This window comes from Haemaphysalis longicornis, unplaced genomic scaffold (assembly GCF_048455015.1).
Source record: "Haemaphysalis longicornis isolate Haplotype H1 unplaced genomic scaffold, Haemaphysalis longicornis Haplotype H1 scaffold_4, whole genome shotgun sequence".
Taxonomy (NCBI): Eukaryota; Metazoa; Arthropoda; class Arachnida; order Ixodida; family Ixodidae; genus Haemaphysalis; species Haemaphysalis longicornis.
The window spans coordinates 62,541,355-62,567,862 of record NW_027526361.1 but is presented as its reverse complement, the minus strand read 5'-3'; the positions used below and the strand labels follow the sequence as shown (position 1 = coordinate 62,567,862).

The 26,508-nt window shown below is 52.1% G+C and overlaps 1 protein-coding gene across 1 annotated transcript; it reads right to left on the bottom strand.

The window, feature by feature from the left end:
• Positions 1-398: 398 nt before the first annotated feature.
• Positions 399-24,602, bottom strand: LOC144180377 (uncharacterized). The gene is made up of 6 exons (XM_077708742.1): positions 24,333-24,602; positions 21,783-21,936; positions 15,007-15,165; positions 2,571-2,789; positions 1,611-1,742; positions 399-731 (listed from the first exon to the last, which is right to left on the bottom strand). The coding sequence occupies exons 1-6, from the start codon at positions 24,590-24,592 to the stop codon at positions 582-584; spliced, it is 1,074 nt and encodes a 357-aa protein (XP_077564868.1). The 5' UTR covers positions 24,593-24,602; the 3' UTR covers positions 399-581.
• Between the last annotated feature and the right edge of the window lie 1,906 nt (positions 24,603-26,508).

Sequence of the window (26,508 nt, the reverse complement as noted above, 5' to 3'; positions counted from 1 at the left end):
TTAAAGATCCCAAGGTGGGCAAAATTAATCCGCCACTACGGCTTGCGTTGCATCGGCGCGTTAAACCCTACAATCAATCAATCAATCAAGGCGCCAAGAATATACTGCATGCTTCGCCCCTCCCCAGGTTTCACGTTAGTGGAGATGGCCCGCGATTTTTTGTTATTATTTTACGTATCAGTGGGTTTAAATGTCTTTCTGCTTCCGAATCACAGTGAAGTGTTCTTATTCTTCACTTTCATTGGTACGAACTTCCATTCATTCGATCTGAGGTGGCTTCCCCTTGCTGTTTGAATTAACGGTCTTTCGTTCTGTACGCAAATCTTCGTTTATATATCAGTGCGGACGAAGTTATTAATTTATTATGCACTACATTTAAAGATGTTGTGCATGTTCGGATGTTCTTTAATCGTTGCCCTTCAAGCGTGCGCTTAGAGCGTATTTTATTTGGTAAAAAAAATAAAGACAGAATGGACGCGTGACCTATGCATGAATCAGCTACCATCCTGCATTCGCTCAGGTGCCGGTCAAACAGGTAGACTGGGAATGATGAGGACACAGCCACCTCGACTCCTCGCTCTTCACGTGTTTCGCAAGCAGTTGGCGATATCTCGGAAGGCGTCAGACGCGTCGCCCGCTTCGAAGCCAGCCACGTATCCGATCACTTCGCCCGCCAACTCCCGAATCACCCTGCGCACTTCACCCGCAGCATCACTCTGTTGTCGCTCGGTCTGCAAAGAATAGCAAAACAAAGCTGTTACTCACCACGTAAATACCCGAGAAAGCGGAGGGAAGCACAGCCCCGCCGGTAGCGTAGAGGGCATCGCACCAGACGCGTATTCTGGAGGTGGCGGGTTGGGATCCCATCCGGCGGGCATGTTTTTCTCCACTTTCGTTCAAAAATCTGTATCTATTTCAAGGATAATACAATGACCTACCACGTTCTCCCCCTTTGCTTTGCTTGGCTTTCTTAACTGCCTACCATTCTGTCCGTGTATGTATATATATATATATATATATATATATACACGTACGCGCGCGTGCGCGTATGCGCGCGCTCACGACTAGCCGTATTTGGTAACCTGATTGCACGTACAATTAACGCTACCATGATGATACCCCTGTCCTTCCCTGGCTATTTGTTTTTGTGAACAATGAACCCGCCTCAGTTACCGCTCGCACAGCATGTTTGATGAGCGCGGGCACCTGCGCGGTCGCAGCCGTGAGAGAGAAAATGAGAAAAGTGATAAAGTCTCATTTGAACAGCCTTCAGGAGGAGCCATTCACATAACCGTGTTTCATGCTTCCCTTTAACACGAAGTTCTCAAAACTATACACCTGGACCATGCGTTCTGTTACGAAATGCGTGAAAATCAGGTGAATTCGCAGCACAGTAAGATTGTACATGTCATCGTTTGGTTTGATCCGTCAAAACTCTCGAACATTCCAAAAGATTACGCTGTCTGAAGGTGAAAACGGGGTTAAAAACCAGAAACTAAGGCGAACGTGAAAGCTGACCACGTAAACCGAAAATGCAACTGTGCGATGCGCGTTAAGCACGTTTCTGGGACACAGAGGTATTAATTTTTGTAGAATCTAATGCAACTTACTCCTGATGATGCCTGCTGGACCCGTGCATCCCCAGCGTAGCTCAGACAGTTCTGTGCTAAAATCATCGCAAGTGAGCAGGGTCCGACGGCCATGGAGTCTTGTTTTAAGAGCCGATACAGTTCACTCCGTGCCTGTAAGGTAAAAAAAAACACATCTGGACTCAAGTGCAAGCACGTAAAAACGAGCCCTTAGGTAGGAGAAAGCGCAAACTTTGTCTGTTCCAACGGTTCCTGCGTACACTTTTGTTTTTGTTGTTGTTGAAGAAGAGAGGGCTCCTCAATGCGCCACTTTTGCATGATGGATTGGCATCTTACGTGAGCTGGCTACTATTCACGTTAATATGAAACATATCAAGCTATCGGGCAACCATTGGGCCTCAAGCGTAGCTTAGGTCTTAGTATTTTATTCAAGTATTTTTCTATACAGCCATAAAAGTACGTACACGTTTTCAATCCGTGACGCTTAAGGCACACCGCCGCGTTGGCTCAGTGTCTAAGGCGTTGTGCTTATGAGCCTGAGGACGCGGGTTCGATCGTGGCCGCGGCTGCTGTTTCTGATGGAGACAAAAAAAGCGCTATCTCCCCTAACGTGAAACCTGGGGAGGAGCGAAGCATTAAGTGTATAAGTGTATTCAAAGATTATAAGTCTCCCTCTCTTGCCACACGGCGCGCGCTGATTGGGTGCAGGAGAAGCGCCGTTGGGAGGCACAATCGTTCGTTTGCTGAGGCGGTGGCGCCCTCTGTTGCTTTGAATCGGATTTAAGCAATTTGCATGTCCCAACTCCCTAGTTTGAGGTAGTGGCAGGAGTCAACGTGAGCGCAGTGGCTCTTCGCTGATTAGCGGGCCCGGCACCAGGTACCCTCGTGCCGTATAGCACGAAGATACCTGTACCCTCGTGCCCTACGGTCGGAGGATAATAGTTGAAAGAATGTGGCAGTGCTTAAGGCAACTGTAGGCACCTGCATGGCGAGGGCCAGATTAGTTCCGCATTTCCTGGCCTCTGCGCGCTCCACGGGTCCGCATCCCGCCAGGAGCAGGGAGCATTCGAACGCCATGGCCAAGGGTTCCGTGGCGCGGGACTGGCACTGCGCCCACTGCTGGACGTCCGGCCTGCCGGTAGCCTCTTTGAAGTAGGAGGATGAGAAGTTCTCGAGGCTCTTGGAGAACGTCACTAAGACCTGCCGTATATGATAAAAGCATTAGAAAAAAATATTCGCGTAAATATAGAGATACGCAACTTTTCTGACCAGCCGCAACTCCGCGGTGGGAAATGGCCATATCTGGTAGGACACTTTTCATGTAATCTTCGAAGCACCCCTCACGGCTTGGTTATTTCGTCTTTTCTATTTAACCTCATAAAACACGTCCCATCACTGCTACAAGATATGCCACATATCTGACGTGCCTTTTACGAGGTTAATCTCACGTTCTGGCCGCCCACATGCTGCATCGGGGATCAACAAGACGAGCTGGGGTTGCGGGGGGGTTGGGACTGGAGTGCGCCGCCAAAAAATCAGCCTTACCTACACTCAGCAAGAGAATGACCCACAAAGACCCACTCTGAATGCTCCTGATCCTGTGAACAATAACCCTGTCCCGAATGCACCCCACATTAGGATATTGGGCGGCCTCACCATACTCAAAGATAAATCTCATGTATCCTCCCTATCTATCATAAAAGATCGTGAGCACCGGCAATCGAACACATGGACAATCGACTCTGCATTTTGCTCTGGACAGTACGGGACTTATAATTGTGGATGCCTGATAGTTCCTTATACTAATTAGTAGACACAAACATTAACACGATGAAGACAAAATGTGTAGCGACTGTGTACACTCATCACCGCACTGAAGCAACCCGAAGAAACTTTATTTCAACGAGCTTCTGACGATGATGGTTGGGAGTCCACCCAGTGGGGGCCTCCTCAAGTCCAGGACGCCCTGGTCCGCGTTCGCTGCCCAGGCAGTGTCCACAAGGCTACACTGGATTCAAACGTTGGTACTGGCAGGCGGCCCGCCAACTGCTCCTATAGGTTGGGAGCGGATTGAGGTTAAGGGATGGAGTTTGTTGACACTTCCATACCGCATGGTGCAGCGTACCATGTTGAAGACAGAAATTATCAAAATAGAGGGCGGGGTATATAGTATGGATGGAGTAGAGTGCTGTGGGGACAGGAGTGTGTCTGCAGCCGGCAAAAGGCGGTCGCCTCGAGTCGGGAGATATCGGTGTGATGCCAGGAAGTGTCGCCGCTCGTGGCGTTATTGACTGAGGATGTTTAGGTACATTTGAAGAGGAGTAAGCTTGGGAGTGCGAAGGAACTGCGCGTCTTCGCCTTCTTGAGAAACGGCCCAATGGGTATGAACGTGGGCAGCGGCGTGTACCGCCTCAATTTCCTAGGAAGACTCGCGTCCGGCGGTCCAGATGATGGGATTTTCCGTGGGCTGAAACACGTTTTGCAGAATGTTCAGGGCTGCGGGTGGTATGCGGCCGAGCAAGAAGTTGCAGCAAGTGGCTTGGGAGTATGTCATTACTGTAAAATATTCGTCCCCAGTGGCGGCGATAAAAGTGATCGCAAGTTCTTCTGCTGCCTCCACAGGTGTCATGGGGTCTATAGGGACCATGGGGTGGTTGTGGTTTGCGACAGGAAAATGAAAGGAAATGCACTGGGGATATTTTGAGCTCGACAGGGAGCTCACCTGCATACAACCCAGTTCAGGGGAAGGGAAGTAGAGGGGGAGTGATAGGATAAAGTAGAGAGAGAGAGAAAAGTATAAAGAGAGCTGTCAGTCCTAGAAAGCTGTCAGTCCGGGCACATCAGTCAATCACTGCACTCCGGGCTACAGCCGCTACATGAGGGGGCCGAGAGCTCTGCTCTCGGCCCCGCGTGGGGGGTGGGGGGGGGGGAGAAGCAGAGTAGGTGCTCCAGCGTCTCCAGTTCGGAACAGTCCGCACATGTAGGGGAGTCCTTGCGCCCGTGTCGGTGCAGACGCTCCTCCACATTGCAGCAGTCGAGCCGCATGCGGAAAAGCAGGCAGCGGGCGTCCCTGCTGATGCGTGCGGGAAACGGTCGGGGCGCCAGGCCGCTCACGACCCGAGGGTCGGGCGTCGGGGTGCAACGTCTGCACCATGCGGGCCAGGGCGGCGACGTCTTGGGAGACTGGGGTGCCTTCCTGGTGGGCCTTCCTGGCTCGGGCGTGGGCGTACTCTTTGCCCCGGATGCCACTGTGGCACGGCAGCCAGTGGAGCCGCAGGTCGCAGCCTCGGGAGGCCACAGTGCATAGCTTGGTTGCAAGGGAGCGCTCCGGGTAGCCGATGCTGTTGGTGGGCTGATCGGCCGCGTGCAGCCGCAGCAGGGCAGTCCTGGAGTCCGTGAGGATGACCGCCCCGGGGTGGTTATGGGGCTCCCCCTCGAGAAGGATGTCGGCGGTCAGGTGCAGCGCTGCCAGCTCCGACCGTGTGGAGGAAGTGGGGAAGGGCTGGCGTCAGCTCCGGCTGGCTCCTAGCTCAGGCACCACGCACGCAGCCGCCCCCTCGCACGTGCTATGCTTGACGGAGCCGTCCGTGAAGAGATGCAGGTAGATGCTCAGCTCGTTCCGCTGCATTGCGGCCGCCTTGTGGCGGATGGCCTGCGGTGGAGGCCATGCCGTGGAACACGCGCTGCGCCACTTGGTATGAGCAGCCATTGCCTCGACCCAGAAGCTGCCGCACCCCTTGGAGCACTCGTGCGCTGCGTGCCCGGAGGGCCTTGACAGCTGGCAGCCATGTGAGCTGGAAGCAAATGAGCAGCCCCAGGTACTTCACGGTCAGCCACCAGGGAAGAGGCCGCCCACTGAGTGTGATGGGCGGTGTTGCCCGTCGAGCCCTGCATCCTCTCTGGTACAGCATAAGGGCCTGCGTTTTGGCCTACGAGAGCTGCAGGCCACGGCTCTTGAGGAAGACTGCAACTGCTCCCAGAGCCTCCTGGAGGCACGCCTTGACTGTGGCAGTTTTTGGTAGGCCATGGGTCCAGAATGCCACGTCGTCAGCGTACACCGCCACCTACACTGGGTGTCGCAAGCCTGGAGGGATGCAGTCGTGGAGAGGAGCCAGCACCAAGTTCAAAAGGAACGGGCTCAGCACGCTTCCCTGGGGCACCCCGGAGCGGACGTCTGGAAGACAGCTGGTCGCCCGGTCGACCTTCACCCGCAGGGTCCGGTCACGCAGGAACCCCGGATGTAGCCTCCTAGGCACCCCACAACGCCCGTGCCAGGGCGTCCAGGATGGCCCAGTGAGCGACCATGTCGAATCCCGACCGCATGTCCAGCAGGAGCAGGAAGGTCACCTCCTTCTTGTGGCAGGCCTGTTCCAGCGTGGAGATGACGTCCCCCAGAGAGTCAGCCGTGCAGCGGTGCCGCCTGAAGTCGCCTTGCAGCTCCCAGAAGACGCCGCTGTGGTCCGCGATCCACTCAAGACGGACCATGGCTGCACTCTTCATGACCTTCCCAGCAGCCAACCGTGGCCGCTGGTCATTCACACAGGGTCTGCTAGCCATGGTGAAGGTGGGCGGGGGGGCTCGAGAGAGCCAGGGCGTCTGTGGCCGCCATCCTTGCAGGGACATCGGCGGGCAGTCGGCCCACCAAGCTGTGCGTCAGGGCCAGGAGGACGGGCATCAGCTGCTATGGGCCGGGGTCTGCAAGCGGGACGACTGGGGCTGTGGGCGGGACGGGCTGCTGGGCAGTGGGGCACCTGGCTGCTTTCCGCTGGGCTGCAGACCGGGACTACAGTCGTCCCTGGGGAGTGTGTGGGCCAAGCCGTGACCGCTGCTGGGTGCTGCGCCACCTGACCATCTCGGCGTAGCTGGGCTGCGCCGGTCGAACTGACGCCTCGACCTCAGCACCTGGCACTGGCTGTAGTGCCTGGGCCATGGCTGTGGCCCATAGAGTTCCATACTAATATACACTAGAGGGAAATCTGGCGCCACTGTTGAGGGGAGCCGCGGTTCAGCAAGCGTTCCGTCACGTACCGGGCAGGCGCGTTCCACTTGCCCTTGGCATGGCTGACGAACAGGCTGAAAAGTTGCCTCTGGCTACAAAAATGCAACAATATTACTGCAGCAGATTAACCGAATTTATTTTATTATTATAAAATTAAAGCCTCAGAAAGATGTATTTGTCCGGAATTATTTAGATGCTTCATGCAAGATGAACAAAAACAATGTTACCCACTTTTTATTGATTTTGGCTTCAACACGAAAAAGAAGCCATGTGGCTAACCAAGCTAAGGAGGCGAGGAACGTCGCTAGCTGCAATGGCGCCGGCCCGCGAATGCAGCGCCAGATTTCCCTCTAGTATATATTAAGTGCGGATGCACTTATTAAGCGACCCTGAATCACGCGTCCACCGCCGTCCGTCCATCCGCACCACATACCCACTTAGGGCGATTGGCCAAGAAGAGTTCCTAATTTCCTTAGCACATACCCACTTAGGGCGATTGGCCAAGAAGAATTCTTTCGCATCACCCGTGCATTCCCACTTCCCCATCGACGACTGCTGCTTCGCCAGGAGCGGAAGTCGGGGCGAGTACTGCGGCGTCTACCTCGTCGGTCACGTCTACGCGAACCTCGTGTCGCACGCCGTGTCCACCTCGCCGGTCAGGGACGAGTCGCCGTACAGTGCCGTCTACACCGACGCGTACTCAGGCGACGGAATCGTGGTCGTCACCCTCTACCTCGCGCCAAACATCTCGCGCGACGACGTCGTCGAATACGTGGACGCGGCGATGGAGAGTGTGGCCAGGCGCGTAAAGCCCTCGCACCCGGTCGTGGTTGTTGGGGACTTTAACGTGGACGTGCGAAAGGGCGGCGAGTGGTTGATGGAATACATGCTCGCCAACCACTCCATGACGTGCCTACCGCTAGAGGCTCCCACCACCATCAACGGCAGCTACATCGACCTGGCCTTTGCGAGGAACTGTCTGATACGCGCGGTCTTGCAACAACTCTTGACCGTACATTTCAGTGACCACAAGGCGGTCATAATGACCGTCAACTACAACGACAACACCAACAAGTGCTGAATAAAGAATACTGTCGTTTCACTTTACTTGCGTGTGTGTGTGATCTCCTCGAACATACACTTTAATTCAACCAAAATTTCCAGAGAACGACTAACGGGGTGTGTGAATCCCCACTTGATCACGCGGGGGTGTTAAATGCAACTAACGGGCGAATGTCAACACAGTTCAACATAACTCCCCCTCCTAGTATCACCCGTGCATTCGCACTTCCCCATGCTCCCCTTCGGGGAAATGCGGGTGAATTTTTAGCATGAAACTCTATACTGTGGCACGGCCGAGCTAGAGCGGCGGCGTGCGCGCGTTGATCAACACAGCGCGCGCCGCCGATCTAGCCCGGCCGTGGCTGTGGCTACATGGCGCTCGTGCTGCCAGCGTGGGCAACGGGGGTCCGTCACACTGTGGCGGCCACTACAGTTGGAGCAGCGGGAAACAGCAGTGGTGCGCTGTTGTGAGTTGTGTCCTCCCCCACAACGCGCACACCTCACGGTACCCTTGCAGCCGGCCGTCACATGGCCAAATATCCCACATTGGCCGCACTGGATAGGTCTGGGGTGACAGGCTCTCACGGGGAGCAGCAGCTTGTGGACAGCGACGAAGTGGGGTGGGACCGGTCCCGCAAAGTGCACCACCACTGCACCATCGCGCTGCCGGGACACTTCACTTACCGGCACATCGGATTTAATGTTGGCCCTTATCTCGTCCGACGTGAGTTGCGGGTCCGCGCCAAAGATCGGGCCACGACTTGTGCCGCGTTCGACGGGTCGGTAGGCTCGTACTGGAATACCGCATATTTCCTATGTTGCCAGCGGAGAAGATAGGCACTCAGTAGTCTCGGCATCGGCGGAAACAACGTTTAAGCGAGTGTTCATCCTCACTTGGGAGACACCGGCGACAGCGGCCAATTCGCGGGCGACTGCCTCCCTCGATACCGCAAGGAAGGAGGCAGAGCGGTCAGTGGGGCGGAACAGGCACGTGCCGACAGCAGGCTGGTGTACCGGTCGCCTGGCAACAAGCTTCCGCGCTTTGCGGTGGTATGCCTTTGAGATCTTTTGCCTCCACTGGCCCTCCACGTCGTCCGAAGAAGGTCTGGCGTTGGATCGCCCTTCTGTGGGGACCCCTGTGGCCGCAAAATCCATCGGTGTGACCACGCACTGCGCCGCATCACCATCTTCTTCCTCGGCCAGAAGAGCGGACGCGGACGCCGCTCGGTCACGCAGCTCAGCGGCGCGCTGCGCGAAGCGCACAAGCTCGTTGGCGAGCGCGGCGCCACTCGGCGAGGTAGCGGGGGCACCATCAGACGAGGCAGCGGGGCGCTGAGGAAACTACCCCGCAGCAGCTGCTATCGCATCCTGTCCAGCGGAGGTAGCAAGGAGCCGGTAATGCGCAGGGGAGCTCACGTGGGAGCGTGACTTGGACTTTCGTGTTTCGCCAATATGCGCAGCCTGGAACATGTCACCCCTTGCGGAGCGTCGCTGGTCTGGTTGCGGAGCTTGGGGTTTTGGGGCGCGCGCGTTGGCCGCCATCTCTGGGTCCACTGTCGGAATGTAACCAGCTCTATCCTGAGGCGTACTCTTGTTCTTCTCCCGAACCCTCGGCGGGGCCTCGACCGCGTTTTTTTTGGCGGCGCAGATTGGCGGCGCAGATTTTGGCGGCGCAGCAAGGAACGTGGCCTCTCCAAGCTGTGGCGAATTTACAGAGGCCTCGCCGGGAAATCGAAAAAACCCCAACCACTGTTATCCACCCTTGCACTGACGGACGATCCAGCCACAGTAGAGCACCAACTTATTACTACCTTCTTCCCACACGGCATCACTCACCCAGCCCCCGCACTACCGGTCATCCAGGTCCCCCATGCACGCGAGGACCTAGACTCTCCGTTCACTCTGGCAGAACTCCGGGCGGCCATATTGCAGGGAAAACTACGTTCTGCACCTGGCCATGACGGCATCACCTGGCAACAAACTAGGAACATGGGCGATTTTACCCTGACTCGACTACTAGCCCACGTGAACAAGCTATGGGAGATGAGTAAGGTCCCTGATTACCTGAAACTCACCCTTGTCCATCCCATTCCCAAACCAAACAAAGACCCAAATGTTATCACAAACTTGCGGCCAATTTCACTTACTCCTACTCTGTGTAAACTAATAGAACGTCTCATCCATGCCCGGCTACAATACTACCTCGAATACGCTCAACCCTGGTTTCACCCCTCCCAAACCGGCTTTCGCCCTCATCTCGGTACACACGACTGTCTGTGGCTTCTACGTCGTGTTATCAACCGCTCGGCAAGGAGTTGTGGCCTACCAGACTACGTTTTAGCCGTCGACATCCGCAAGGCCTTCGACAGAGTCAGTCAAACCGCAATTCTAGAGGAATTAGCCCAAGCGTATCCCAGCCAAAAAACTCAAAACTGGGTGCGCCACTTTCTCCAGAGTAGACCCATAAAACTTAACGCTTCCCATCCGGGCTGGTCGCCCCGTACTTACTTTCTAGACAGAGGAGTTCCTCAAGGGTCTATACTCGGACCAGTCCTCTTTAATCTGGCGGTGACCCGTGTGGCTCAACTCGAGCGAGGCACATCCGCCCGTTTCGCCATCTACGCGGATGATATTACGATATGGACAGAAGGTAATGACTTCGAAAACACGGACAGTATGATTACTGAACTTCAGGCGGCTATCGCAAGCCTTGAGAACCATCTGCCTCAACTCGGGCTTGAGATGGCGCCTGAAAAAACTGAACTGCTCCTTGTTCACGGAACCAAGTCCTCGCCTGATACGGAACCAACCGCCCTCCACATCGCAAATAACACTATCCGTGCCACTTGCGGCCACATAAGGCTGCTTGGCATCCCGCTGGACAGTCACAACAGTCCAAAGATCTGGCTAACCAAATTAAAAAAGCAATGGAAACCGATGCTTCACCTTATTAAGCGCCTCTCTAACAAGTACGGCGGTGCACAACAAAGTTCATGCGTTGCTTTGGCTCGTGCTGTGGCCATAGGTGCCCTCGCATATGGTGCCCCTGTATATGACTTCAGCAAGACTAATCTCAAATTCCTCCACACCCTTCACAGAGCCACACTCCGAACCATAACCGGCTTACCTCGGCATACACGAATTACGACACTGGAACAAGCTGCTCCACTTCCCCCCATCGATCTGATAATGAAGAAAACTCGAATGCAACCGGACTTCAAGCGGACTATTACCCTGCAAGGACTGGCGCTCTCAGACTGGGACAACCAACGGCCCATCCAGGTGCACAACCTTCTAAGCCCAATGGCTCCATAGAATCTCCCGGATGTCACCCCTAATGCACCTTCGAAACCAGTCCCGCGCGGTCACTCCATGCTGCGCAAACAGCGCCTAGAAAAGCTCAACCGGTCCCGTTTGCCCGGAGAGATTGACATCTATACGGATGCCAGCGTCAGGGACCACATCGTCGGTCTGTCTTGGCACTGCTCGGAGAACCCAGATCTCAGCGGCACAGCAAGGCTCAACCTTGTCCACATCACGCCGTTGGAGGCAGAGCTCCGCGCTGTCATCGGTACCCTCAACCACATAAGCTTCGACGTCTTGCAGAAGCCCCCATCCCACATTCGCATCCTCACGGACTCCTTCGGCGTAGTTCAAGAACTCAGACGCCAATCCTCTCTCAACCCCCTCACACAACAAATCCTTACCCATGTTGCCCTACTCCGTCGCAACGGGGTATCTGTACGGATTTATTGGGTTCCCGGCCACGAGACAGCTTGCACGGGTAACCAGGCCGCCCATTCTGCGGCACAGGAGAGCAGTATCACACCTCCGCTGTTTCCCTGCACGCCGACTCCGTCACCGCTACCTCCTTCCCTGCAGTTACTGCGACATAAACGCGACAAGAGGAACCGCTACATCGCTGCCACCCCACAAGGGTACTTAACCGGCATTCCTCCCCTGCCAGGAGCCGGTGAGGTATTTCTGAACAAGCTCCTAGAAAATGCCGCCTACACCCCGCACATAATCCGAAAATGGCTCTCACCCAATCTGCCTATCAAATGTACATTCTGCAATACCCTCACATATGCAGACCTCAACCATCTCCTTCGGGATTGCTCCTTGTTCTTGCAACATCGCTCAGACATCATTACATCTTTGCACGCGCCCACAAGCACCCCAGAAGACTATCATACTATGGAGAAACCTCTACTGCACAAAATAGGGCTGTTTGCTATCAAAAAATTTCCCCGCATTTCCCCGAGGGGAAGAATGTGAAAGTGCGAATGCAGGAGTTGAATTTGCGCGGTTCGGTAATGTTCGCGAAAGAGAGATCACACACACACACACAACTACAAAGAAAGAAAGATGCATTTATTCGCAGACACCTATTTGTGTTGTCGTTGTACTTGATTGCTAGAGCGGATCTCAGCTTTGAAATTTCGTGTCAGTACTCCTTTAAGCGGGTGCATTAGCCCTTCTCACGCCCGATTTCTGGCCAATCCCCCACGTGGGTATGTGCCATGCACAGACACCTATTTGTGTTGTCGTTGTACTTGATTGCTAGAGCGGATCTCAGCTTTGAAATTTCGTGTCAGTACTCTAGCCCTTCTCACGCCCGATTCCTGGCCAATCCCCCACGTGGGTATGTGCCATGTCAGCGGCCAGGCAGCGCGCGCCCATCTCCCCCCGTTGCCAAGGAAGACGAGGAGATTCCTGGCCAATCCCCCACGTGGGTATGTGCCATGTCAGCGGCCAGGCAGCGCGCGCCCATCTACCCCCGTTGCCAAGGAAGACGAGGAGCGCGCGCACCCGCAGCTGTTGCTATGTGGACGGACGGCGGTCGCCGGAATTCAGGGTCGCTTATAAAGTGCATTCGCACTTAAAAGTGGCCTAGCACGGGCAGTGTAGCTGGGGTCGACTCTGGTCCCTGCAAGCTGCCACGTCCCTGTAAAAGACGCTGCATTCCCCTCCCATACTCCCCCTTCCTCTTCCCTAAACCGGCCTTTGGCCCTCCTTACCAATAAAGGTGCTACTACTACTTTGGTGGCACGAGGGGTTTCTTCGGTGGCCAGAGCACGTGCTTCAGCTGGAGAAGCATCGGCGGCACGTGGCGACAGCGGCGATCGCGCCGTTGCCATGGCACCAAATTCGAACTCCTTGGTTAGACTTGGCGAGTCCCGGGCATGACTACGCTTTCGGAGACGTGGTTCCCAACGTGTATGCGGTCAAATGCGAGAAATGATGGATCAGAATGATCCTGAAGACTTGCCGAATAGGGTAGACCGGGTGGTTCAGGTCACAGGGTCGGCGGCCTGGAGCGATGAGCATAGATTTCAGAGCTCGGTGTTGCGCCGTCTTTCAACTGAGCGACGCACGTCCGTGAGCTATAGCGACCGTCATTCCTGCTGCGTTGGTGTTTGTGACGCTCATGGCATAGGCAGTTTATTGTACGCAGTTTATTGAACTCTGGAACGGGAAGGGGAATAGGGAGATGAGGCCCGGACTTCCAGCAAATGAAGAGTTCGCGAAGCGTTTTCAAAGGCCGTGTATCCGAGCTGCTCAGCGTGCCAAGTTTTTGTAGATAGGGTGCGTGTGTCTTGGATTTGTTGCCACGTTGATGCGGGACAGGATAGCGAGAGGAATGCTGTTTTTGTTGCAAAAAAGAAAATTGAAGATACTGAATATCATACCGTTCGGGCAGGCATAATGCGTTCTCAGCGTTCTCTGTGCAGCCTTGACAGAGTCGACTGTTGGAACTCAGTAAGGCTCTACGCTAAGATTGCGCTGGTTCTCGTCAGCTAGGTGGCTACAGCGAATTGGTGCGAAATTTTCTGCTGAGTACGATTGATTAAATATTTTAGTTAAAATCTAACAATGCCCAAAGATTGGAGACAAGGAAAAAATGAAGGAAGCTCACACTAAAGCGTAATACCCTTGTCACACGGGCACTTTCAATCCGGATTGAAGCGAAGCGCGATTGACTTTCCGAGCGCGCTCAGCGTATCGCCGCTGCTACACGGCACGTTTAGATCCTGATTGAGAAGTTGCACCGGTCGCACTCACGTATGCCAGATGGCACCAAAAATGTACTTCGCGTCCTCTGGTTACTTTGCGCGATCGTCGGTGCACGTAACTATATAAATGTTATCGCACGCTTGTTTGGGTCAAGTTATTTGGTACGATTTGAGGCGTTAGTTGAAGTTGTCAGCTTCTGTGCCATTACTTGGTGGGGACGAGAGTATCGCCGCTTTCGTCCGATTGCGCTTGGAAACCTCAATCGCGCGCTTGGGGAACAAAGGTTGAGTTCGAGCGGGCTCGGGCTCGATCGCGTTTGAAACTGGCCGTGCAGCAGCGCACGATCCGGAATGAGCTCGATCCGGATAGAGTCACTCGCGATTGAAAGTGCCTATGTCACAGGGGTATAAGACGAAGGTAGCGAAGCTGTACTCAACTTTTACGACCATCACGACGGTTTAGTCCACGATCAATTGCAGCCGATTTACTTCTTCTTCACTGCTGCAACGACCTTTACTCCATCTTTGCCGCCATGAGTGTGAGCTTCCTTCAGTGTTTTGAAAGTTATAATCATTGGACATTCAACGTTGTGTGTGCATTAGCGCATTTTTTCCCCAATCGTGGCCAATCTCCCGAAAGGAGTATGTTGGGCTTGACAAACATGCGCCAGTGACGCTGGGTGGTCGCCACGAGGCACGCACACACGTGCGCTCGGACCTTTCTTTGTTTTTTAAACTGTCGGACGGTCGCCGCGAGGGAACCGCTTACGTGCGGTCGGCATTTTCTCGTTTTTTTTGTTCTGCTTGGAACGCACGTGGAGCATGGCCACGCGGCTCTATATACCTTCTAGTCAGCCGCCTCCATTCACGCGCGTCTCCACCGTACTGCAGCGCTGGCATCGAGGAACCCGGCCTGTAGCAATGGAACGCGGTAAATTCAAATCGCCCTGCGCAAACTTTTAGTGTGTTTACCTTGGAATGAGCGCGACGGTACAGGAACAGCATGAGAGGTGAGCGGGAAAGCAAAGGGGGACATTTCCTTGGCAAATGTCTACAAAGGCTATCGTCTTTTGACGACATTTGCAACGAAAGGAGCAGATACGGGGCCATTTTTTTTAAACTGCCGAGTGATCGCAGCGAGGCATCCGCTCAAGCGCGCGCTTACGTGCGTTCGGCATTTTCTTGGTTTTTTAACTGCCGGGCAGTCACGTGCGCTCGGCATTATCTTGATTTTTTTAAAAGTGAGGGCACGACGATTTGCCAAACATTTCCGCTGTTAAAACAATGTTGCGCCCGCACGTTTGCGCCAGTAAACAGGTACTTTTGAAGATGTACTCACCCCCAAGTCTCTCATTTCAGCAACGGTTTTAAAAGCCAGAGAGAAGAGCATGTCACCCAGCAGCGTAATGATCTTGTTGGTTGTATTAATCTCTGCCCGCTGAACGCGGTCATCGGCGGCTGTGCTCGTGGCCGTGGAATCGTGCAGTCCCTGCGCAATCTGGGACAGTTGACCAGAAACGTCGCTTATGAGCAAGACTGACTAGACCCGTTGAAAGTAATCGCGCATCATTGTTTGTCGAGTGCAACAGTCGCTGCGGGCCTCGCCTGGCCGGTATCATTAACGCGACCCACCACTGTAGCGGAAGGTGGTCAATGTAAGCAAAAACCGATGTTTGCATATATATATATATATATATATATATATATATATATATATATATATATATATATATATATATATATCCTAATCGGTATTTTTGCCGCGCATCTGAAGCTGCACCCAAAACGTTATGTTTTTGAGACCGCTGATAAAAAAAAAAATCGGTGACCAGTTCACGATAAAACGATTCGACTACCCTTTGTCGAAATGCGCTGTCGATGTCATTCGAAGCTTGATTTCTTTTACCCAAGATTAACTTCGCAACCCCTCAATTACTTTTCCCCTTCAGAGAAATCACAACACTATATATCGGCGCTCTCTATGTGGTCGCAACATAGGGAAAAATACGATCACCAACGTTGCAATTTCATGTTGCAGTTGGTCGCGCGTGCAGAGTGGACTGGACTGGACTGGAAATGACTTTATTTCAATAAAACCTGCAGTGGGCTGGGGTCTGTTACAACCCCCGCCCCGACGTGGCCCACCGTCGAATCTTCTTTTCGGCCCTACTAAGCGCTAGCCCCTTTGCGGAGCCCGTGCCTTTCGAACGCAATGAAGACCTGCTGGATGGCCTTCATCCGTCTTTTTGCTTGACTCAATGGCTCTTTGGAGTTCCGCCGGGTATTCTTCGAAACTTGCGCCATCTGGGTCGAAGGAACATTCCCACATGACGTGCCACCGGTTGGCCGGCCCTTTCTTACACACGCTGCACTGGGCATTGGGGTATTCGTCGGGATACATGTGCTGTATGTAGCGCTGCCGGTGACGTGACCGACGCCGTCTGTAGCCTTCTGAGATACGTCGCCTCTTCGTGACCCAGCGCCCGGTGGGGCTTCGGATACGGTCTTCTCATCAGCCGCATGTTCTTGGGAGCTTCGCCGTAACCCCTGGGTCTGTCCTTAGTCTCCTCCCACCATGCCCACTCGGGACGCCTCCCCACACTGGGGGCGCGGTGTGTTATTGCGCGCGCCTCCCTGTGGGCCGTCTCGCTGTGGTTCGCTGTGTACGGTGAGCATTCGCCCGCGTGCGCCGGGATCCATCTGATTTCCACTCTTCTGTCTTCTTGGACACCCGTTTTCTCGATGACCTTGGCTGCCTTGCCGCTCACTCCGCCATCGTGAGGTTGCGGACGGCCTCTTGCGAGTCGCTCAGGATCGTGTCGCAAGTGGCTTCGGACATCGCCAGGGCTATGGCGATCTCGTCTGCCTCGGTGGCGTTCTCGCACTTTGCGCTCGCTGACTAGGTCACCCTTCCCGTTCCTGCGTTTATGGTTACCATCGCATACCTGCCTTGGCCATAGTCTGCCGCATCGAAGTACCGTGTTCGCGGGTCGTTACTGTACTGCTCGATTATGTATTTTGCCCTTGCGCGTCTTCGTTCTTGATTGCGTTCTGGGTGCATGTTCTTCGGAATGGGATTCACCCGCACGTTCTCCCGCGCCTTTTCGTCTAGGTATTGGAGTTGTCGAATGAACCAAACTTGTGTTTTGTCGGCATGGCCCCTTTAAGAAGGTCGCACACATTGAAAGCGGTACTTGGCAAGTATTATCCCCAGGATTAGTTCAGTGGCCAAGCCATAGGCAAGGATACATGTTCGATCCACAACCCTGGCCGCGGTTTTTCTCGTGTATACGGAAAACTAAAACGTCTATGCGTTGATACTTCGGTGCTATTTAAAGCGGAGTCTAAAGGCTGAATGAAATGTTGTTTTAACTGAAAGATTTTTCCTAGCTCTCTCGTCTTTTGTTCGACGAGCAACGATGCGTTATTTGCGGGGAATTATAAGTAAATGAAGCAAGGAATTTCTTTCTCCCGTTTCGTTTTCATTTTTTCGTGCTGTAGCCATTCCGTCACTAAACAGCAGCGAGGAACCGGTGCTGTATAGGCGCTCTCACGCTGGCAAAGGTAGCTTTTACGTTTCCACGCCACGGCCGATTCCGACAGCGTTTCCCATGGCGTTTCCCTAGCCGAGGAGGCTGGCTTGGATTTTTATGATTTACCGACGGAATGAGCAATGCTCTTGAATGCTCGAGCGGCCGGCGTACTGGCGAGGCGCGCACTCAGGCAGCCGTGTGAGTGCGCCCATGGCCTCCGCGATTTGCTGCCGGCGGCGCGCCGCCGGTAGCCGATCGCGGAGGCCACGGTGCGCCGTCACTCGTTACGTCGGGCTCCGCGGGATGGCGGTACTTGTCCGTGCTAAGCACATGACTGTGTTGCACGTTGCAAACTCTACCTCGCCGAACACAATGTGTTGCCTTGAGTCCAATTTGAGTGCGATTTATAACATCTCTGTTGACGCCACCGTTGAGAATCGGGTTGAAACGGAGCAGACGACGCACGCCGGTGTTTTTTTTTTTTTTTTCGGCGTGCGGGCGCAGCATGGAGGAAAGAATACTCAGGAGAGGCCCCTAGCACCCCAATGCATTGCGAAAAGTGTGGAGGAAGTCACGTGAATTTTCTTGAGCCCATGGACAATGTTGCTCACTTGTTTACAACTGCGGCGGCCAAATTTGGGGGAATAGAACGGACAAACTTTTAAGGCGCTTGGTATGTGGCTGCCTCGCTACGCTTGCAAACCAACGCAGCCGCTACGACAAACGTTTTCAAATTAGGCCAGTTTGAAAACTCTGCCATCGGAGGCGTCTGCGTTCGCCATCCCGCGAGCCTGTTGCTATGACGACGACAAACGCTACTTTGCCAGGTTTAAGAGCTGAAAAATCGTCCTTCTATCTCAAAAACGAAGGTCGTTTTTCGATTGAAACTTTATGTGAGGGTTATAATGGGCAAATTGAAAGCGAAATCAACAGCTTAGCAGATAACATCGCACCGAGGAATTAGCGACGAAGCTGTTTTCGCTTCGAAGCGGGAGGGCAGGGCGACGCCATGTTAGTCAAATCAAGCCGGAGACAGCAAAGGATGATGGGATAGAGTGCTGGGCTTCGTGGGCTCAAGTCATGGCGGGACTCGGCTTCACAAATGTGACGTCAAGGCCTCTCCTAACCTTTTCTTTCCTCCATGGGGCGCAGTGACCAAAGCCGCGCCATGTCCGTGGCGCATCGGCCATGTCTGTGGCCATTTCCAGTGTTGCCAAGCGAAGAAATTGACAGCTAAACTTTTCAGCGAATGCCACCTATTCCGGCCTCCCAGGCCCCATGAAGCCAGCTTCGAGCGAAGGGACAAGTGCCGTTTCAAATATCAAGCGCGGCGTCCCGGCCAACGCCGTTCAGGTAGGCACCCTCACCTGACCTCGTCCTGGCGATTGTAGCCGTCTCATAGTATCTTCTCTCGCGCCATCCTAGCGTAGGATAAACTCTAGTCACTGCAACCGTGTCGAGTAATCGTTGCCCGCGCTTCCCCTGGCCCAAACATAACAAGGGCAGAGCGACGCCCGCTTTACAGATTATTAACGGTTGCTCGCGGCGAAGAGCACAAGGCCGGATCGGAGCAGCTAACTACCCACAGTAAGCTTACTGTACAGTGGCGTGCGATTTGAAGGTAATAGCGCTAGCTTCCACCGATTAAGACGATAACGCCCCCGCGCGGCATTTTCGGCCCCGCCTGGGATCTAGTTAATGCACTCTCCTCTCCTTCGGTCGCTGTTCCTTCAAGCAGCTGTCATCACTCCCGCGGCTAGTAAACCACCCTTTCCTCGTTGTGGTGATTTTGTGTGGTTGTAATCACGTGTGCGCTTTCTTCTTGGTTATCGTGAGCAGCGATAACACTTATCGTTATAAATAACCCGTATTTACAAGCTGGACGTCGTCGCTGCGTGGGCGATAAAAAAAAAAAAGAGGAAGGGGTTACTTGTTTTGCCGCGGGAGTGATGGCTGCTTGAATAAACAGCGACCGAGGGGGAGAAGAATGCTTAAACTAGGAACTAGGCGCAGTAAAACAAGCCGCACTGGGCTGTTATCATCGTGGTTGGTCGACGCTCGCGCGATTACCTTCAAATCGCACGTGCCTGTACCTTTCACGGGCGATAGGTTCGGCCCGGGCGCGGGCACGCTTTACAGACAGCAACATTTCAAACAAAGTTTTCATCCTCCTTTTCCTCTTCCTCTTCTTTTGTGCGCGGAGAACGGGAGATTGGAAGCTCGGGCGGGTCGCTTAAACACCTGCAGTGCATCTTGTCCCTTTTTCCGATTTTAACGAAGGAACTTTAACCGCTTCCTGTCGGGGATATTGCCTGGACAATATCGGGCCTTCACTGCCGTAGGTTATTGACTTCGCTAATTGCGCACCCATGCTCTTCCAAAACGCAACTGAAGGCATGACGGCGAACTGAATAGCGAGAAATCCGGCTACCTTGCAATGTATAGAAGCTCTACGAGCTCTAGTCTGTGCTCTTTAAACATGAAAAGCTTAGGGCAAGCTTTGATTTAAATTTACTTCAAGGGCTAAACCTCTTAGGAACTGTTTATTAGCGTATATAGATGCTTCTCCAATGAGCTCTCGCCATTCACAACTTTTGTTACATCCCAAACCGTAGTACCCAAAAGTGTACATGGCGTCGTCGCCTGTTTACACGTTTCTGGCGTTTTAAACAACTGCTAGTTGCGACATCATCATCATCATCACCAGCCTATCTACGCGCACTGCAGGGCAAAGGCCTCTCCCATTATTCTCCAATTACCTCGGTCCTGTGCCAACTGTGACCAATTTATCCCCGCAAACTTCTTGATCTCATCTGCCCATCTAACTTTCTGCCGCCCCCTGCAACGCTTGCCTTATAGGGATCCACTCTGTTACCCTTAATGACCAGCGGTTATCTTGCCTTCGCATTAAATGCCCTGCCCACATCCATTTCTTTTTCTTAATCTCTACTAATATGTCTTTAACACCAGTTTGCTCCCTGACCCACTCCGCTCTCTTCTTGTCCCTTAATGTTACACCTATCATTTTCCGCTCCATTGCCCGCTGAGTCGTTCTCAATTTAAGTTGAACCCTCTTAGTGAGCCTCCAAGTTTCTGCCCCGTAGGTGAGTACCGGTAAGATGCAGCTGTCACACACTTTCTTCTTCAGCGACAATGGTAGGCTGCTATTCATTATCTGAGAATGTCTGCCATATGCACCCCACCTCATTCTGATCCTTCTAATTATCTCTGCCTCATGGTTGGGATCTGGGGTCACAACTTGGCCTAAGTAGATATATTCGCTTACCACTTCCACTGCCTCGCCACCTATCTCAAACTGCTGTGCTGTGCCGAGGTTATTGATCATTACTTTAGTTTTCTGCATATTAATTTTCAGGCCCACGGTTCTACTCTGTTCGCCCAGTGCGGAAAGCATGCTTTGCAATGCGTCCCCCGAGTCAACGTCATCAGCAAATCTGAGGTTACTGAGGTATTCTCCATTAACCCTTACTCCCACCTGTTCCCAATCCAACGTCCTGGATAATTCTTGTAAGCATGCTGTGAATAACATTGGAGAGATTGTGTCTCCTTGTCTGACACCCTTCCTTATAGGTATTTTACTGCTCTCCCTATGCAGGATCATGGTAGCTGTAGACCCATTGTAGATATCCTCTAGTATTCTTAGTTGCGACAATGTTGTATTTAAACTCTCGGCACCGTAGAGAGAGAGAGAGAGAGAGAGAGAGAGAGAGAGAGAGAGAGAGAGAGAGAGAGAGAGAGAGAGAGAGAGAGAGAGAGAGAGAGAGAGAGAGAGAGAGAGAGAGAGAGAGAGAGAGAGAGAGAGAGAGAGAGAGAGAGAGAGAGAGAGAGAGAGAGAGAGAGAGAACCTTTAATGAAAGCTGAAGAGGTCAGCGCAACTGACGGAAGGGCTTGCTACTCCAGATGGGGGTGAATCCACCAATTCAGGCAAACTTGTTTCCACCCTTTAGTGTCCCTTTAAGGATTCGCAAGAGCTCAAAATTTTTCTCCCGACTTGTATATATGCTGCTCCTCAAAGCACAGGCATACCTTCGGGGCATTAAACGTTCCAATTGTTTTCGACGTGTGTTTACCCGGGAAAACAAAAAGAAACGGTCCATCACTTGGTTTAAAATTACTCAGTGCCGAGTTCATGCAGGAACAGTTCCTTCTCTTTTTCGCTACCTTCAGCCATCGAATAAGCATAAAACCAAATGGTAGATTTTCCTCTAGGCGTCTCTTCCTTTGTCCGAATATTCAGATATAAAACCCTCTCATCACTGCGAAGGCAGTGGGCGCCGTGGTGCCTGGTATAACCGTTAGTTTCTCAGGACGCATAGTGCGGACAAATTTGTACCGCCAATTTCTCGTCTTACGCTGACGTCAGAAGTTTGTTCCGAATTACTATAGTATTTCTCAGATAACAAGGCCATACTTTGTGCTTTATTGGTACAAAACTACAGAAATAATGCAACATGTTTTTCAGGCATGCGACAAAAAGAAAACGATCGCGAAAATTGCGAATGTAGAGACTTGCACAAAACGTTTAGGGTTAAAAAGGAGAAACAAACTGGGGAGATCATACGTGTAGCATCTGAGCCACGCTGACAATGCGCATCTGGTTGGCCCTGGCGAATTCGGTGACGTCATACGAGGAATCCTTAGGCCTCATCTGGATAAACAGGTGAGCCAACGTCCCAACCTCGCGGTAGCTCCATTGATTCTCGGTGTGACGGAACCTGAAGTGACGGAACCTATTTATCAGTCTCAATTTTTACAGAAAGTTGTTATGCGGAGTGCAACTTTAATGGCACTGCAGTGAGAACAAACTAACGCATGAAAAGTGTGCTGCGAGAAACCGAAACTATACACTAACTCGTTGGCCGTATAGCTACATCCGCGTAGTTTGTTTAGAGGAGCCATGAAGACAAAACACAAGTTTGGTTCATTAGAAAGGCTGCTTTGTTCTGATAAAAATGATAACGATTTCATCACAAACTCCCAGAAAATAATGGAGATATTAAAGAAAACGTGTGGAGCTGTGGTGACTCGCTAGCCAGTTTCCAGCAACTTTTTTATGACGTCACAGAATCTCGTTTGGGCGATTGACGGCGGCCGACCTAATAAATCGCCAGGACACATGACTGGATGATTGTAGTGGGGCCGCTAGTTCCGTTTGATCGAATCACTCGAATGCTAACGTGCAGCCAACCCACTGAAAATTATATTTTTAGTGCTGGCCCATATGACGTCACTCGCGCCGATAGCAGGTCTCTGTAATGCGAAATTTGAAAGTTCTTAAGTACTTCTTGCGTTTTTATCGGTTAAAAAACGTCGTTCGTGGCCGAAATGGAGAGTTAAACGAAGTTGTATTTTCTCTTCATGGACCCTTTAAAGTACGCGTTGTCTCCTCAGCTATCCATTTCATCGCAACCTGATTTTTTTAGGCAGGGTAAGAAGAGGTGCACACAGGGGAAGTAAATGGTAATTTTTTTCAGGGTGCAGTAAATGGAATGTCCAGAATAACAACAAAACGACAACCGTCAGAGCAAGCAGATCTTCCACAAATAAATGGAAGCAAACAGTTTCAGTGCGAAAATGAAATTTGCAGAACACTAGAACAAGGTACGAAGGCACCACGCGCTACTATAAAATTGCAAGCAGCCGGAACCACCAGCTCCTAACAGACGAAAACCGCCCACGAAAGGCTATATATTTGCTGTCACGTTTCGACATTGCCCTAACATTAAAGTGAGCTTAGGATTAGTTGTAGGCAAAAGTAGCCTTTGATTTCCAATGACATCTTTATTAACATTTTCTTATTTGAAATAGGGGCTGTTGTAGTGCAAAGCCTAGGCACTGTTTATTCTAGGTGCATATTAGCCCTCCCCCGAAAAGGTGTTGCGGGTTAACAATTGTTTAAAAAAAATATCTTAATTAAGCCATTCATCGCAGAGCTACCAAAATTGGCTCGGACTGTATTAACAGCGAAGCTGTTGTAGGTCTAACCTTTTCGTCCGTCTGCTGAAACTCGTGCTTCACGCAGGTATGGTGGCTAGAAGCCACCATAACGCATGCGCAGGAGCAGGTTCTCAAGGTGCCTTAGGTTGCCAGACATGGTGGCAGCCAGACATGGTGGCCGGCGTTTTCCTGCCGGCGGTTCCCAAATCCACTGATAGAGGGCGCAAATGTCTCACAAGGGCGGCTTCCTCTCCCTCCCGCCAGGAGAAGGAGCCTCCCGCCGCTGACGTTTAGCTGCCGATTCCTTTCCGCGAACAGCAGAACTTGCGCGGCGACAACGCTGTCATTCTCGGGCGAGCGCCCGTTGACGTTCGAGCAGACACAATAGAACCACGGCTCTGCTGTTGCAGCATATTTTATACTGACTGGAAGTGGGTTTAATTTTTTTTCTGTCGGTACCTTCTATGACACCAAGTTTATATCTTGATCCGCATCATAGTTGGAGTCATCGCTGCTGCTCTTGGATGCAGCGTCGGAACCATCTTCAAATGTTTGCTCAGCACTTTCCTGCTTTCACAGATACAGGACGCTACAGCGGCAAATGAGCCGAGACTGGTCGGTCATTTTTACTGCATCAGTCTTTTTAGAATGAACCAGCAGCCAATCAAGCATCCAGCTCCCATTACAGGCTAAGAAATCGCAGTAAATTTGTCGTTGATGCAAAGACAAAAAGCAAGAAGGTTCTGACGATTGAAGGTGCCATTACATTTTAACACACTGGTTCATTACTATAATTTGATCACGGTGAGAATATTCAAGTGGGAGGTGCGCCCGCCCTTTTATGGGAACACCACCTTCCCGTTGCATTTATTCAAGCACTGAAGCGACTCGTACGCATTGTTTACTTGCCTTATCATACGTTTAGAATGTATGGAAGGTCTAGGATGTCTGGAATGTTTAAAATGCATCGACGGGTGGGACACTGGCATTCAGAAAGGGTCAGAAGCCAACATGTATAAAAGCATGCCTGGACGTAAGAAAATAAGTAGAAAACGCCCTATTCCTGCCGATTCTTGCGACTACGTGGTTACAAACATGCCACGCCTGGGCCCGCCAAGTATCTATCTGCATTCTGCACACTACCCGTATCAGGGTCCCACTGCACGTTACTTACATGCCCGTGGCAGCTGTCACCGCCGTGTACCGCGAGGCTGCCGCTGCCTTAGCCCGCTGGACGAAGTCGACGTCCCTGGCAGTGAGGGTCTTCATCATATCGGCCAGGAAAGCGTCATCTGTTCTGCCCAGCAGCTCGTCAGCCCTCTTGAATGCTTTTCTGAGTCTGCTATCGCGATGAAATAAATCTAGTTGTGGCCCAGAGGCGAGAGGTCGCTTCGTAATTCGGCTAAACCTGGCAGCAGCGAGGGCACGCTTCATTTCGTCCTTGCCTCCGCTGGAAGCTCTACTGTAGGAAAGTGCCTGGCTGCTGGGCTCGATCAGGAAATATGGAGGAGAATAAGCCTATTCCGTCACGTCCAGGAAGCAAGCGATCTGCTCCCGGCCCGCAGCAACAACATCTCACGTGCAGAAATGGGCGTTTTTTTTTTATCTGACAGCTGTATGACATTACACGGGCACTCAGATTGACTAATTAATTGTTGTTGGTGTCGGGGTCCGGACAGTTCATCAAACGGTGTTTCATCAAATTCCGTTTCATCAAAGCTCTTTTATCGAATTGTGTTTAATCGAAGCCACAGGAAATAGAAATAGCGTTGGAAGCGATTAACGTGAGGATCACCCTGGGAAAAGATGCATACTTCAGGACCTGGATGTAGACGCCAAAATGAAGCTGTTGTCAGAACTAAACGCTGTGTGGATGTCCGGTGAGCTGCTAGTCGACTGGAAGCACTCCGTGGTTTACCATATTCCCAAGCCAGGAAAAAGATGGACAGAATTAACAACACGCGGCCCATCTCGCTCACTTCCCATGCTTTGCAAGTTATTTAAGCGCATGGTTCTCACCAGGTTTACCTACATTCTTGAGCACGCGGGTGCAGACCCGTACTACGACGCAGAGCATAGTGGATTTTGTCCTGGTCCTGGATTTCAGCCTGCTGCTCCTCCGTGACTTGACCGCCAAAGCGCTGACGTGGAACGAAGATCCCCGCCGTACTGGTGGCGTTCCATTTCAAGAAGGCTTTTGACACCGTTCGGCACAAAGCCATTATCGAAGATCTCCAGGACTGTGGTGCGGGTACGCGTTGATGAACTTCGTTAAGAGCTTTTTGAACGGCCGGGCATTCGAAATTCGAACGGATATCAACAATCCTCGTGTCTTCGCCAATACCATTGGTGTATCGCAAGTATCCATCATCTCACCCATGCTGTTTAACCTGGTGATGCGAAAGATTGCAAAAGAACTTCGCGACATTCCGCACCTGCAGCACACACTTTATGCTGTTGACATCACCATCTGGATTGACCCTCAATGCACAGCGCTTAACACGCGTAAAGTAGTCGACACATTCAGCGAGGTCTTGATGCTATTGACAGGTGTCTCCCCGCGACTGGAATGAGTCAGTCTCCAGAAGCGACAAAATATCTTGTCATTGTAGGCTTAGGCGCCCTGCATGCACAAATACAATTAACGATGAATGGCCAACCCATCGAGCGAGTTGCCGAATGGTGGCTTCTCATACTTAGTCTGCTGCACCCCAAATACGGAAGGGCCACAGAGTGGCTCCGGCAATCAAATATGTTTGGAAGCAGCAGCTTCACATCAACAACGCAGGTCCTTCGAACACTTACGCAAGCCGTGCTGACTTCTCTTACGGTGCTACATGCTTTGCCCTTACTAAGGCGCAATACGACTGATTAAAGACATTACGCCGCGAAAGTCTGAGGGTAATTACTGGTTTACGTAGGCACACCCCCGTGGAAGATCGCTACCGCTATGCCCAGCTGCCCCCACTCCGCGCTGTTATAACGGAGAGGGCCGAAGGCGACAACAGTAAAAGCGCAGCCACCCGCGCGGGGCAGATCGTGCACAACGTCAAGAAATATCGTAATCAATTAAATAAAGAACTAAAAAAGGCAAAATCGGATTACTTTAATAGCATTTTCTCTTCCACCTCCAACAAGGACTACCGCGACTCATGGGCTCAATTAAACTCCGTACTCAACCTCCGATCAAGAGTGTCACCTAAAACAATTGAACATAATGGCACTGTTTTAAGCGGTAAAACACTTTCAGACTAATTCAACAGCTTCTTTATAAACGTAACGTGATCCTTATGATGCTCATGTAATTCTCCACGCGGTTGTGCTTATCAGGCTCCAAGCGTGAAGGAATC

Bases quoted from the DNA above. Each gene is read 5' to 3' on its own strand.
- LOC144180377 (XM_077708742.1), bottom strand. From the start codon at position 24,592: ATGAAGCGTGCCCTCGCTGCTGCCAGGTTTAGCCGAATTACGAAGCGA. The intron at 21,937-24,332 runs GTAAGTAACGTG...CCGTCACTTCAG, and splicing joins GTGACAGCTGCCACGGGCAT to GTTCCGTCACACCGAGAATC. The intron at 2,790-15,006 runs GTGAGTACATCT...CATATACGGCAG, and splicing joins CTGAAATGAGAGACTTGGGG to GTCTTAGTGACGTTCTCCAA.